Below are 15,217 nucleotides of genomic sequence, written 5' to 3'. Positions count from 1 at the left end.
GGCATTATTTTAACCTCCCTCCCAACATTGCCTCTGAACAACTTGTGTCTCCATGTGCTTCTGGCTTGGTCTGTATGTTTTCTCTGTGCAAGAAGTGTGTGGCAAACCGTTCATGGTTCTCATGTGGTTCTACATGCCTGTATTATAGTCCTCACATGTTTCATAAATAAGCTCAGGAACATTCATTCATATCTGCCTCTAATGTATTCATTTATGTAGATTTATTCAAATTTGAACTGTAAATTAATTATTTTTTTCCAGCCCCTGACACAGTGTTAGCGAGATGATATGGCCCTCCTGTCAAAATGTTTGCCCACCCCTGCTTTAGTTGCTTAAGAAGGTGAAGCATCAACTTTATGCATACTTCAGCAACACTTCAAAGAGACAGAATTGTTCATAATAATGTTACCAGTCAGAATATACACTCCGAAGGCTAAGACTCTCCAGGCACATATGGATTTACTTCAGTCAGAGATTCCTGAATGAATCTAGTCTTTGCAAGTGTTCCCGAATTTGCCTTCCATGCCTCAATCACTGGCATATGTAGCAAAGCTAGAGCTTTTCAGTAAAGCCATAGATGATAGAAATTAAACTACCTGTCCCTGAAGTGGATGTGGAGTTATTAAAAAAAAGACTTGAATGACTTAAATAAAAATTAATTTGCATTCATCCCACGTGAAAGCTACTGGTCTTTTACCTACAGCAAGCAGAAGGTTTTGCGGCTTTTTCTTTCCCTTGTAGAAATACCAGGCATTCGTAATGTATTATGAAAGGGAAATAGCTATACAGGCATCTCCCACAATAAGTAGCAGCCTGTATCTCCAGAACAAAAATTCATCCATGTCTGGACTCCAATTCTAAGAAAATCTTTGAGGCAGAAGAGCCAGACCTTCCCATGACATTCAGTGAAGATGAGGACCCCGCAGACAGGAGGATCAACCCTATTTGTGCCCAATTTTGCCTCAGAATAAATTGTAAATATGGAGGCAAACAAAACACTCATGAATGAGAAATAGAACATATGTAAGTGCAAACAAAAGAATAAATAACTGAATGGAGATTAAACAGTGAAGACAAATGAAACAAAAAAAATTATTGCACAACCCTATTAAGTGTAGGCTTCACACCAAACGTATAAATAGATCTCAGTTACTTTTACATGGAGCCCAAAGGAGACATTTTTAAGAACACACACACACACACAAAAGCCTGCTGATCGGTAGTGTCTCTGTACACATTGCATACCTCCTCCAGGCTCAACAAACACAATTGCCTCTTAAAGATACAATGACACTATGCAAGGGGTCATGTCACTGGAATCATGTCAGGCATTGCTGGGTTTCAGAGCTTGCAGTTGCTTGCTGGCAAGCTGTGTAACCCCTTCTAGTGTTGACACTGTCTGCAGGCTCCACAACTGGCCCTCTACATCAGTGATTTTCAACAAGCATGCACATTGGTGTGTCACGAATGGTCTGCAGGTGTGCCGTGGGAGTCTGGGGGAGGGTCATTTATGAGTGGGAGTCTGGGGGGAGGGTCATTTATGAGTAGGGCCATTGTGAGCCCCCCGTCAGCAGCCTGGTGTGCCTTGCCAATTGTAAAAAAGTGGTAGTGTGCCTCAACAATTTTAGCAGCTCGCCAGTGTGAAGTGAGATGAAAAAGATTGAAAATCGCTGCTCTACATGTTAGGAGGGAAGGCAGAGGGAGAACAGTGGAGGAAAGTGGCAGCATCAGCAAGCAGGTCATCAGCAGTGCAACAATCACTTGGCCACCTGATGGTTCACCAAAATGCAATTTTAAGGAAGCAGCATCAGCTGATCCCCCAGTGAGGTGAACTTCTCTTGGGGAGAGAGATGGGACTGTTAGCGGCAGCAGCAATGGGTCAGACAGCACTTTAAAAACAGTCACAGCAACATGTACAAAAACAATAACAGTGGCAACGTTTGATCTACAGCCAAGCTGGTGAAGAAATGTTGCTCCCCGAATTATGACTATTTCTGGGATGGTGGACATTCCCCTGGGTGAGTCTGCACAATGGAGTCATAGCCGCAGAAGGGGAGTATGGTGGGTGAGAGCTTCATCATTTTTATCCTGGACTTGATGTCTGGGTGAGAGGAAGGTGTTGGTCTGGGAGGGGGTGGGCAGGACACAGGCAGGGAGGGGTTAGCTGAGAGCTCGCCCTGCAGCAAAGTGGATTTTGACCATTTCCCTCTCACTTGAACAACCAATTCAACACTGATCGTTGGTGGAGAGGAGGTGGGGTAATAATGGGGGGCTTGGGGAGGGCTGTTGATAGAATAGGAATGTGCATTGTGTGCTTTTGTGTGTGTGTGTTTTGTGGGGGAGGGCTCCCGTTGGGAGGATGTGCTGGGAAAGCTTGTGGGGATTGGAGGTGCCCCAATCAGAAGAATGATGGGTCATTGGAGATAAGGCAGTGAGGTTGGGCCTTCCAGGAAAAGAAGGCTAGTTATAGACAGACTATCCCTCCTCCTCCCTTTCCTCAGCCCCAGATCAGCTGGTGATTTGGCAGTAACTCCTCTGGTCTAAAACTGTTGCTATTCAATGCCTGGTCAGTCAATAAGACCTGCCTGATTCAGAAATTGATCCTGGAGGTGTGTGGTGACCTGGCATGGAGACCTGGCTGGATGAAATAGGAGCAGGTTGTCCTTTTCCAACTTTGTCAGGTTTCAGGGTGCTGCAACACCCAAAACTGCAGGGGTGGGGAGGTAAGGTCAAAATGATCTATCACGATACCTTTCCCTTTGATGGATACCCTGTCCAGGTGGATTTGAGTGCTTTTGCATCATCTTGGGCAGGCAAGACAGGATTGGGATGCCATTTGGTGTCTCCATCCATCCATCCATCAATGCTATGTTGCTTTTAGGCTACTATATTTTATATTTCTATGTATTTTTGTGCCGGTGTCCCAGGTTTTTTTTTTGCTGTTTTATTGCTGCCTCATTTTTATGTTGATTTTATGGAAGCTGCTTTGAGCACCCATGGTAGTGTGGGAAAGGTGGGGCAAAAATGTATTAAAAATATAGAAAGTTCTGGACTTGGCCTGTCTGTATAAAAAGTGCATGCTATACCGAGATGCAATAACTACAACATAGACGAATGTCGCATTAGCAGCATTAGAAAATTCATAAGCCATTGTGGAAAGATCTAGCAGATCATAAAAAATGAGAAGTAAATCTGGAAACCACAGATTTGTCATGTCATCTGGTGATTTATGCTGTCTTTACTGAATCCATGTGTCTTAGCAGGTACCAGAGCTTTTAGAGGCTCACATTCTACCATTTGTTTCAAGAGCAAATATATTTCTTTCACACACATACACGCCCTCCACCTTACTGGCAAGCAAGTAGAAACTGAATCCTTTCCCAAAGTGCTCCTGCCTTTACAGAATTGTGTGTGGCATTCACATATGACTGCCAACAGAACCTGTCATTCCTGGAAGACATTTGTGCCAGAGCATGTTGATGGAAGTCCACGAGACCGGACAAGTTGGCAAAATCCTGTATCAGGGGTCTCCAAACATTTTGGCCAGAGGGCCGCATCAAATATCTGGCACGGTTTTGAGGGCCGGAAAAAAAATTTAAATATAAAATTTATATAAATAAATTAGAGATGGAACTCAGATGAGTGAATAAATGAATGAATGGGCTCATTCATTCAAACTCTCTGGCCCTTAGAACACCCTCCAGATGCAACCAGAGCACAGTTCCAGTCATGTTCAGCCAAGTGGGCCAGAGGCTTTCAGGGGACAAAAGGCTGGCTGCGGGCTGAATTGAGGCTGGCCGCAGGCCTCATCTGGCCCCTAGGCCAGGGTTTGGAGACCCATGTCCTATATATATGATGCTGCTAGGCTAGTAGTGTCAGGATGAATTCAAATGTCACTGCTGCCATGTGTGGTTTACCAGTTAGCGCACTGGACCAGATACAGAGCAACTTAGGTTCAAATCTTCCCTCCGTGATGAAACTCACTGGGTGTTCCTGGGTCAGTTACTCTCTCACAGCTTATCTTATCTTACAGGATTGTTGTGAGAATAAAAGTGGGGAACAATGTGCTCAGCCCTGAGCTTCTGGGAGAAAGGGCAGAACTGAAATGAAACGAGTACAGGTGAATCCTCTTTATCCGCAGATTTGGTACCCACAGATTTAACCACCACAGGTTCAGAACCCATGGCTGGAAGGCCCACAGAGGTCTCCAGACCAGAATGAGCAGAAGCTCATTCGGGTTGTATCTGGGACACTTTCTGAGGCACATCAAGGTTGCACGCCTGTAGAGGATGCAGTGCTGGCTGGTGGTGAGTAGTTTTGAAGTGGCAGAGGTGGAGTGTGGGTGGAACAGGGCAGGGGGAAGGTGGGGTTGGGGAGGAATTGGGGCAGGAGGGGATGTGGAACTGACTGAGCTGTGCACCACTGGATCATATGCTCTGTGTTGGACTGAAAGGCCCAACACAGAGCTCCTTCAGTCTATGCCAGCAAAATAGCCGGCACAGACTGGAGGAGATCTCCAGGAGCCTCAGTTATTGTTGTTTTGGTGCAGCAGTAGCTGTTTTGGCGCTGCTGCATCCAGTGGAGCCTCCAGCTTCAGGATTGAGCTGTAAGTCTCTTGAGATTCCAGTGCAAGTTTCATCCACAGGAAAACATTCGGTACACTCATCACAGAGTACTGTGACTTCTGCAACTGATTCTGGCTTAAGACTTCCATATAATACAGGCCTGGATTTCTACAAGGTGTTACATGGCTTCATCCTTTATTCAGTGGAGAAGCTTGACACTGTACCTTGACCTCTTCCTTCAGCTTGTTTTTCTTCCTCGGCCATTTCAGCATCTTCCTACAAAGACAGTTGCTGCATTTTGTAAGATAAATGTGGAATTCTCTTTTGTCTTCAAGGCAGTCCCTGGGACCCTAGGTCTGAAACCTAAGCTTGGCCCCCTGAACAGCTTGAGAGTCCATTCCTCAACAAATGCTGTTTGACCTTTTATGCTTTTTTACAGCATGCCAAAAATCGTATTGACTGCCAATAGTGATGTGATTGGACTTGCCTCCTCTGAGCCATAAAAGGAGCAGTCTGTTATCAATTTCTCAAAGCGCAGCCAGGGAATTCTGAGCAGGTTCAGTTCCCAGTTATAAATGACAACTCAAAAAGCCTGCAGACGCTTTGAAGCTTATAATATTATCATGGACTTTGCTCTTCCTCTTGATTGACTGGCTGCTTGATTAATTGCAGATTTGATTCTTTGAGGCTGCAATCCTAACCACACTTTCCTGAGAGTAAGCCCCATTGAACAAAATAGGACTTACTTCTGAGTAGACCTGGCTAGGATTGTGCCCTAAGAGTGCAAGCCTGTGCCAGTTTACCAGAGGTAAGTCTCACTGTGTTCAATGGGGCTTCCTCCCAGGAAAGTATGCACAGGATTGAGCTGAAATGAAGTGAATTAAAACTTTATCAACTAAGATTTCCTTTTTTATTATTAAATCAAGACATAAGCATTACAAAATGTACAGTGTGTGTTAGACATGAATGATTGCATTAACACCTGTCAGTTAAACACAAATGGGGGTACACATACTGACACACAATTAGCAAAGCTAAAAAATATTGTCAAGATTTCCTCAAATGAACTGTGCATGACATGTAGATACGGCTCAGCCAATATTCAGGTTTTACAGTTATTAAAAACATCCATCCACATTCTGCTCCATCCATTCTGTTCCGTCCATCAACATTCACACCAGTAGTATTTCTAGGGCAGGGCAACTGGTGTAGGCTGCCCCATTCAAGGCTCTCCAGGGGGTGACACCCACACTGCCAGAGCCTCCAGTCCTTCTCACGTTGTAGCCATGTGGAGCTCTGTGTTTAGTACTGGTGTGGGGTCCCTGCCCTGGAGGGGCCTGGAGCAGGCTTGTTCCACCCCCCAGGGAGGCCTCAGACAGGCTAAAGGGGGGAGGGGGTTCCAGCACCCTTGTCCTCCTCCCTAGCAGAGCTGCCAAACCTGGCCTAGGAGCTGTTTACCTCACAGCTCCCTGCTTCACACTGACTGCCTCTCATCCCTGGCCTCCCTGTTTTATGGAGCCCACCCCCTTTGGCCCCTTCCTTTTTCTGCCTCCAGGTGGGGCAGAAAAGGCCTTTCCTGTTCCTGGCTTGTTTCCTGTAATGTTCCTTGTTTGCCCTGCCAGCTGCCTCTGGCTGGTTGGGCTGAGCCAACCTGCTTTGCCCCCCTCAAGGGCAGGGAGGCTTCCCCACCCTGGGCATGGGGTGCCTGCTCCAGGGTAAGTTGGGGGTCAGGGCATGTGGGAGGGGTCCCGAAAACTGGAAAGGCCCTCCTGCCTACCCTGTGCTCTGTTTGGCTCCAAATTGTTGCACTCCAGAAGCAACTGGCAATGACAAGACAATGACATTGCATCACCCCCAAACTTCCAGGGTGCCGCCAAAGGTAAGTGCTGCCACCTCCACCCCATATGCGTTACAAGGCAGAAACTCCTCTGGTTCATGCAGGCATCATCGCCAGACTGCTACAAGTAGTGTGGGACTACTGTAAAGAGCTGCTGTTTGTGACGCCACCTCTCTTCCATCCTCCAAAGCTATGCGTGGCCTTTGGTTTATCCCCTTAATAATTAGTCCCAAATATACAAACACATCAGCCTTATCCATGGATTTGAGACCCATGAATTTAACTCACTGTAGTTTCCAAACCCATGGTGGAGGGCCACATCTGAGCTCCTGGATGTGACCAGAGATATTCTCTCATCGCATCTGGGAGGCTTTCTGAGGCCTGCAGAGGCCACACATGGCCTGTGTGGACCTCAGAAACACCTCTGGAGGTGTTGGAATGGCACTTCTGTTTCTTACAAAAAACGAAAGTACCTTTCTAGCACCCTGGAGACCTTTCTGATACCACAGAGGCCGCGCATGGCATCCGCAGTTCTCAGAACACCTCCGGACATGACTGGAGAACATCTCTGGTCGCATCTAGAGTCATATTAAACTGACCCACAAATGTGCTTATCTAGGTTTTGGTATCTGCAGGGAGTCCAGGAATGGATCTTCTGCAGATAGATACCAAGGTCCAACTGTATGCACCCAGGCTTTATGCATATGCAACTGTTGTTCTCCACATTCTTCCTTTTCAACTTTTTTCCCTTGCTTCCTTCTTCTTTCCTTCCTTTTCCCCCGCTGGAAAAGACCTGCCTGTTTTTGCCTCTGTAACTATCTAAGCTGTGCGCTGCCTAAGCACCTAAAAAAATTATTATTGCTAATCACCATTGTCTTGGCTGTAACACATTCTCTTACCAAAAAAAGGTTACAGTCTACATGACAGCCAAGTCACACACAGGTGTTGCTGAGGAAAACAGGACTCCCTTGTCAAAGTCTGTCCCTTTCTTGCCATAATAGCATGGATCCATCACTCAGTAGAGCACATTTTGTATACAGGTGGTCTTAGCTTCAATCTTTGGCATCTCTGTGTAGCACAGGGAATCACCCCGTTTAAAACTCCAGAGAGCCTATGCCAGTCAGCGTGGGCCAACGATCTAACTCCATACAAGATGATGTTCTTTCCTTCCTAGTTTCCTAACATCTAGGAGCACTTCTTAGATGTAAGAAGTAGCAGCATCTTGTGATTTTGGCTTTTGTCATAGAGGAGCAAGCACAGTCAGCCTACCATGGTTCAGTTTTTGTAAGATAAGAGAGCCTGGAAGATGGCATTGAAGGATGAAACAGGTTGTGGAACAGAGGACAGGGTGTCCCAGGTGCACATGGAGAGGGGAGAGCAAAAAGGAAGGTGAACATGTACAGAACTAATAGTTATTCCATGGAGATAGTAATTAAAACAACCTGCCACTTTATGTCTGAAAGTGTGAAACTGGCCAACTCTGACCCTGGCAGTTCTACTCTCTTACAAACATCTCAACTTCTTTCCCATCAGGATAGTCTTTCCTTCCAAAATCCTTTGCACCACATTCCCACAGTATGTACCCTGGTATGGCAATGCCCCATAAAAACTGACTGCGAAGCCAAAGGAACATGCAGAAACCACAATTACATCTGTAATGCACAGTAATGATCACATACAAATGCTATCTGCTGTGTCAGCAATTTTACTTCTGTCAATATGGGAAAGAGTTAGTTGGCAACCAGTAATGCATTTTTGATAATGTTTTAAACAAAGCAAGTAATAATATATTGTTACAATGCATGAATAGAGTCATGTAGAGCAGAGATATAGAGACTGAGCACAACCTCACTACATACAAGGCATTGCTACTGCCAAGATGCCACTATTAATGGTATAAGTCTCCTGAGGGTTAAAACACGATGTGTAAGAATACGCAGCAGTAGTTCCCACACTTTGGGTCAGGACCCATTGGTGGGTTGTGACCTGATTTTTGGTGGGTTTCCAAAGATCAGCTGGAAAGATCAGATAATTGCCTCAACCCTTGAGGCTATTCAAAAATCAGATACTTTAGTTGCTAATTACCCTGCAAAGAGCTCAGCTCCTGCAGTTTGCAAGATAGTTGCTAATTGCCCTGCAAGGATCTGAGCTCCTGAAGTTTGCAAGCATGTATAAATATAAGGAGATAAATGTTTGAGGGTCTTTTTTCCTCATTATTAGCAATAAATAAAATATTCTTTCTAGATTTCCTTTTTTTAAAAGTCTAGTAAACCTTGGTGGGTCCTGATAGACTAGAGCAGGGGTGTCCAAACATTTTGGCAGGAGGGCCACATCATCTCTCTGACTCTGTGTCGGGGGCTGGGGGGAAAAAGAATTTACATTTTAAATTTGAATACATTTACATAAATTAATTTATTAGAAAGGGAACTTATATGAATGAATGAAGGTCTTGCAGTAGCTCAAGGCCTTGCACAAAGCAAGGCCAGCCTTTCTTTTGCTGTCACTGCTGCATCACAGATGTGAAACAGCAAGTAGCGGAGGGAGCCCTCATCCCACAGCTCAGGTGAAATGTCAAACAGTTGTCCTCATGCTGAAAGCAGTTGCGTCGGGCCAGCACGGGCTCCGACAAGTCTCCGGAAGGCCAGAGGCTCATTGGAGACTGGGAGCTCCCCATGGGCCTGAATGGAAGCCCCCGAGGGCCACAAGTGGCCCCCAGGCCGGGGTTTCCGCACCCCTGGACTAGAGCGTTGTTTAAAAAAGTGGGTCCTGTTGCTAAAAAGTTTGGGAACCATTGATATATAGAATATATTCAGTTTATGTATTTATTTAAACAGAACAGAAATAAACCTGTATGGCATCACTAGTGTTCCTGGACACACATACACACACAAAGTTTCCTCATGCGCCTGGCTGCTGGAGTAAAGTGGCCCCTCCTCCTCACTTTCAGAGCCAGTCCTGGCTGGGACAGCAAAACCTTTTGCAGCTGCAACTGGCTCTGAAGGAGAGGAGGAGGGCTGCTTTACACCAAAAGCCAGGCACCTGTAGAAACTTAGTGTAGGACCGCCAGTGTATATCATTCCACTGAACTGTAGAAATAGAAATGCTCTATCTTGATTAGGACAATGTGGTGAAAGCATCAATGTCTTATAACATCTACCCTTGATTGGCTCCTCAGTGACACAAGAATATGCCATGAAGTAACACACAACAAGCTGTATATGCCTCTAACACTTGAGGCAAAATCTACTTACCCCAAGGCCTCCACAGGGCAGCAATGAAAAGAGTTTTTGAGGCACACTGCCTGTATATGGAGAAGAAGGGGGGGGGGAAGCATTAAGTCAACACTGCTTCATTCCAAGAATTTATTGTCAAATATTTTCAAGAAGGAAGTGAATAAAAATGAAGCTCTTAAACAGTCCTCAGGAATGCAAAATAGGAAAAACTTAGGAATGATTCAACTGAGCACAAAGCTTCTAGAATTTTCTAAGCTAGGTAATGCAAGGGATATAGTAGTTGCAGGCATATATTCCTATTAGAACTTGTTTTAAGAATTAGACCTACACATTTAGGGATCAGACTTTTCTTATACGAATATCACAAACATTTGACTTGACATCCCTGGTTGTCATACCAGGATAACATCCCTACAAGTTTGGCATGCCACCGTATTTTTAATTTTGCATTTGTGCAACAGTCGATATGTTCCATATTCTACACCAGTGGTATTCAAACTTCTTCTGGGGGGGGGGGGGGAACAGCAGTGACACAATCCCAGGATCAAGCTGCTGTGAGGAAGAGGGGGCTTTTTAAAAACTTGCCTTACCTGTTGTCAGGGTCCAGGCAGGTATGGGGAGCCCCACAGAGCCCTCTGCAGGGCTCCCCGCTGCTTGCAGAATGTGAAAGTAGAGATCACGACCCACTTCTGTGTTGCAATCACAAAACTGGAAGTGGGTTACGATCACTACTTTCACTTTCTACAAGCTTTCTACCACTTCTCTCAGTGATGTGATTCTGGGGATTTTGTAGTTGCTTTCCTCCTCCCACTGCCCCCTTCCCTTAAAGGGAAAGGTGCAGTGGTTCTCAGGCTGGTGGGTCACGACCCACCAGTTTGAGGACCACTGTTCTACACATTTGCTTCCTGTTGCAGTGAGATTTATAATTGGGCCGGTGTGGTCTTTTTCAGTTCTCAGGACAGAACAGTAGAATGGAGCAATGAGTGCTAACCTCACCATTTAATAAGGGCAAAAATGACAATCAAGTACCTGAAATAGCTAAGAGGGGAAGATTTGGAGAGCATATGATAGAATCATAGGGCTGGATAAACATTCAAAGGGCACAATCTTAACCCCTTATGTCAGTGCTTTCCAGCATTGGCGTAACGGTGCCAATGGGACGTGTGCTGCATCTTGCAGTTGGGTGTCACTCACGGAGGCCTCCTCAAAGGAAGGGAATGTTTTTCTCTTACCTTGGAGCTTCATTGCCCTTATGTCAGTGCTGGAAAGCACTGACATAAGGGGTTAGGATTGCACCCAAAGACTATCAAGCCTACTATTTGCAAGGCAACTCCCTATAGATCTACCTGATGAATCAAGACTCCATTGTGTAACATGCTGGGACCAAGCATATTTCAGTAAAATGCCAACAGAGCAAATAACTCCTGATGGCTCAAACAAGTCATTAGTGCTACAGCAGTTTAATGCAAAGAGATGCAGGATTCCATGGCTCATTTTGACTTAAGAGTCACTTCTGCATATAGACAAATACTGGACTATGATAGATTTAACAAACATTGTTTGGAAAAGTCCATCACAAAGAAAAAGAATTGGTGAAGCAGGGAAAAAAATAGCAGCAGCTGAAACACTGGTTATTCTTCTTTGGTTCAGAAAAACACATCCTTGTGTAAAGTCTCATTATCCAGTTATTTCTGTGGTTGAACCTGTAATACACACTGGACTTGTGAAGCCTCTGTTCTCTTGTAAGCTGACGGTTTGGGACTTCCGTGCCAGTGTTTTTGTATGAGAATCTATGCCTTTGCTGGCAAGTTAATCAAAACCAGGAGAGGTCTGGAGGTCTTTAGTGGTTTTCATTATCATCATTTAGGGCTGGCGGTGACTTTTGGTAAGAGCATGGAAAATCTACCTCAAAGAGGTAATATATTCACACATACTGTACAGATTCCTCGTGTGTCAGTTGTACTTAAAATGAGGCATTCACCTTTAAGATGGCCCGACGCATGCTTTTGGCATTTATGCATTTGCCATCATCAGGAATGGTTTATTTTATTTTATTTTTTAAAGAAATATTATATTAACAAGGTGTGGGAGTGGAGGAAATGGGAACCGAAAGTGGGCAATTGTTCAGAATTGTACTTATTAAATTCATGCTGCACGGGGCCTGTTTGAATATCATCATAACTTATGTTGCATTGCATGGCACAATGCGCAATACATTATAAAGAATTATCAATGATCAAAAAGCATGCTTTTCAGAAGAGGCTGAAAAGGGGGGGATGAACAAATTTGTGCATTTCATTGAGGAGAGTCCTTGTGTCTATAAATGCTTCACTACAAGCATCATGTTAAATCTCATCAACTTCAATAGGAGGTGGACCCATATGTAGTCATTCTCCATTCTGTTGTAGCATCCCTGAATTTAGATCTGAATGCACAGGTTGTTAAACAAGTCTTTATTAAATTGCTAAATCACCCTTAAAAGTCATTTTCAGTATGTCACATTTTAACAGCTCTTGGCCCTCCCCATCTCTTTTATTGATGCAATGTAAAATCTGGATTCTGTAAAACACACAGAAACATACAAGTAGAAGAGTCAACACAACAGAAATGCTATTTTACTCTTGATGAGTGTTCCATTGTATCCTTGGTGGAGTACCTAAGCATATTTGTTGTGTGTGCATAAGTGCAGGAGAGGGTGGGAGAAGCAAGGGGCTGTGATTTACTCCAACACTTTCCTTTTAATCAAGACTTACAGTTAAATTGTGAGGACTGTCTACCTTTGATGTATCATGGCTTTTGAAAAATTTAAAAGAGTTAGGGCGCAATCCTAACCCCTTATGTCAGTGCTTTCCAGCACTGACATAAGGGCAATGCAGCACAGAGGTAAGGGAACAAATAATCCCTTACTCTGAGGAGACCTCTGTGAGTGACACCCAACTGCAGGATACAGCACATGTCCCATTGGCACCGCTATGCCAGTGCTGGAAAGCACTGACATAAGGGGTTAGGATTGTGCCCTTAAGACAGATTTTCTATGTCTCTTGTAGAAGTTGTGGTGTGCGTGCATTTCTATGTATAGGTTGGGCATGCCTTATTCAAAGTACTCGGGACCAAAACCATTTTGGATATTAGATTTTTCCATATTTTGGAATATAGGCGTGCATCATTTAATGACACAGATACGTTCTCCTAACGCCATTGTTACGCAAATGGGTCATTAGGCAAACATTCAGCCAATCTAGTGCCTTTGTTGTGTAAACTGACATTTCCTGCCAGACACTAGGTGGCTGCACAGGCTATTGGAGATAGATTGCCTCTTCTTTGCATTAAGAGCCTCTTTGTTGTGTAAACAGACACTCTGCTACAGGCTATGGGAGCCCTGACTTCCTAATTAAGAGCCTCTTTGTTGTGCTTTGACCACTGTCATATATGCGGTCTGTTGTTAAATGGAAAGTTGTTAAACGACACATGCGTGTACTTATATAAACATGTGGTGCCTTGGTATCCACAGGGAATCCATTCTCTGACCCCCTACAGGTACCAAAATCTGTGGATAATGTAATCTGCAAACTTGGAACCTTTAACCCTCCGACTCTGCAGAAGCATGTGTGGCCTCTGGGAAACCAAGTGCCTCAGGAACGAAGTGCCAGGTAAGGCACTGCGAAATTAGCATCTGTGCGAGGAGAAGGCAAGTGGACCTCTGAGTTTTGGAGAAGGAGAGGGAAGACTCCCTGAGTTGTGAAGAGGAGAGGAGGAAGAGAAGGAGAAGGTAAGTGTACTCTTTCTAACTCTTTGTCTTCTAACCTTAAATCAACCTTAGATCAGCATTGAAATTTAGCTTTACCTTTACCCTTTACCTAAGTTAGCACCTAATCTAATCTGAGGGAGGGATTCTAAGATCCAGCAAGTTGGGGCACAGGAGCTAGGTGAGGGCAATAAAAATAAATACATAAGTGCGTACAGATTCGATTATTAGAAACATGGTGGGGGAGTTGTGACGGATGTGAGGACTGCATGGCAACTTGCCTGCCTGGTGCGAAGGTTGTGGACATCACTTCTCGTCTAGACAGGTTGTTGGATAGTGCTGGGGTGGAGGTAGCGGTTGTGGTGCATGTCGGCACCAACGATGTGGGCAAGTGTAGCCGGGAGGTCCTGTAGGCCAAATTTAGGCTATTAGGTAGGAAGCTGAAAGCCAGAACCTCAAAGGTAGCATTCTCGGAAGTTCTACCTGTTCCACGCACAGGGCCAGCTAGGCAGGCGGAGATCAGGGGTCTCAATGCGTGGATGAGATGGTGGTGTAGGGAGGAGGGGTTTAGATTCGTTAGGCACTGGGGAACATTTTAGGACAAGTGGGCCTGTACAAGAGGGACGGGCTTCACTTGAACCAGAATCGAACCAGGCTGCTGGCGCATAACATTAAAAAGGTGGCATTAAAAACATTAAAAAGGTGGCATTAAAAACATTAAAAAGGTGGCAGAGTAGCTTTTAAACTGATCCCTGGGGGAAGGCTGACAGGAGCCGAGGGGCATCCGGTTCGGGACTCCTCATCCCTATGGGACAAGGATGGGGAGGTTAGAGAACAACAAGGCAAAGTCAGAGTAGGAGAAGAAATTGGGAATGGTAGCATGATGGGATGATGGTTTGGCACAATGAGAGGATTCAGGGATAAAGGAGCTAATAAGCAGCCCATGCTGGGGCATTCCATGTACAAATGCTTTTATGCAAATGCCCGAAGTCTCCGAGCAAAGATGGGAGAACTGGAATGTCTGGTGACTAGGGAAAACATTGACATAGTGGGCATAACGGAAACCTGGTGGAATGCAGAGAATCAGTGGAATGCCGCAATCCCAGGCTATAAACTCTACAGGAGGGACAGGGAGGGGCATGTTGGAGGTGGGGTGGCCACTTATGCTAAGGAAGGGATAGAACCTAGCAAAGTAGAGATTGAAAGTGGGTCCGACTCCATAGAATCTCTATGGGTTAAATTACCAGGCCTGAGGAGTGATGTAATACTGGGGGCGTACTATAGTCCTACAGACCAGAAACCGGAAGGGGACCTTGAAATGAGGAAACAGATCAGGGAGGTGACAAGGAGGGACAGGGTTGTAATCATGGGGGACTTCAATTATCCTCATATTGACTGGGTCAATTTGTGTTCTGGTCACAAAAAGGAGACCAGATTGCTTGACATGCTTAAATGACTGCCTTACAGCAGCTAGTCATGGAGCCCACCAGAGGACAGGTGACTCTGGATTTAATATTGTGCAGTACTCAAGACCTGGTTAGAGATGTCAATGTTACTGAGCCATTGGGGAACAGTGATCATGCTGCGATCCGTTTCGACATGCACATCAGGGGAAGAATACCGGGCAAATCTCTCACAAAAACCCTTGACTTCCGACAAGCAGACTTCCCTCAAATGAGGAGGCTGGAAAGAAGGAGGTTGAAAGGGAAGGTAAAAAGAGCCCAATCTCTACAGAGTGCATGGAGGTTGCTCAAATCGACAGTAACAGAGGCCCAGTGGAAGTGTATACTGCAAAGGAGAAGGGCTCCACTAAATCCAGGAGGGTGCTCACATGGCT

The 15,217-nt window shown here is 45.1% G+C and overlaps 1 protein-coding gene across 1 annotated transcript in view; it reads right to left on the bottom strand.

The window, feature by feature from the left end:
- Window positions 1–15,217, bottom strand: part of HDAC9 (histone deacetylase 9) — a 518,896-nt gene that overhangs the window by 129,637 nt on the left and 374,042 nt on the right. The window contains exon 16 of the mRNA XM_066626951.1: window positions 9,654–9,703. Coding sequence (XP_066483048.1) covers window positions 9,654–9,703 — 50 coding nt within the window. The remainder of the gene's footprint in view (window positions 1–9,653; window positions 9,704–15,217) is intronic.

The sequence above is a fragment of the Tiliqua scincoides genome, chromosome 5 (assembly GCF_035046505.1).
Source record: "Tiliqua scincoides isolate rTilSci1 chromosome 5, rTilSci1.hap2, whole genome shotgun sequence".
Taxonomy (NCBI): domain Eukaryota; kingdom Metazoa; phylum Chordata; class Lepidosauria; order Squamata; family Scincidae; genus Tiliqua; species Tiliqua scincoides.
Note: the sequence above shows the minus strand (reverse complement) of the source record. Positions and strands in the feature narration are given on the sequence as shown.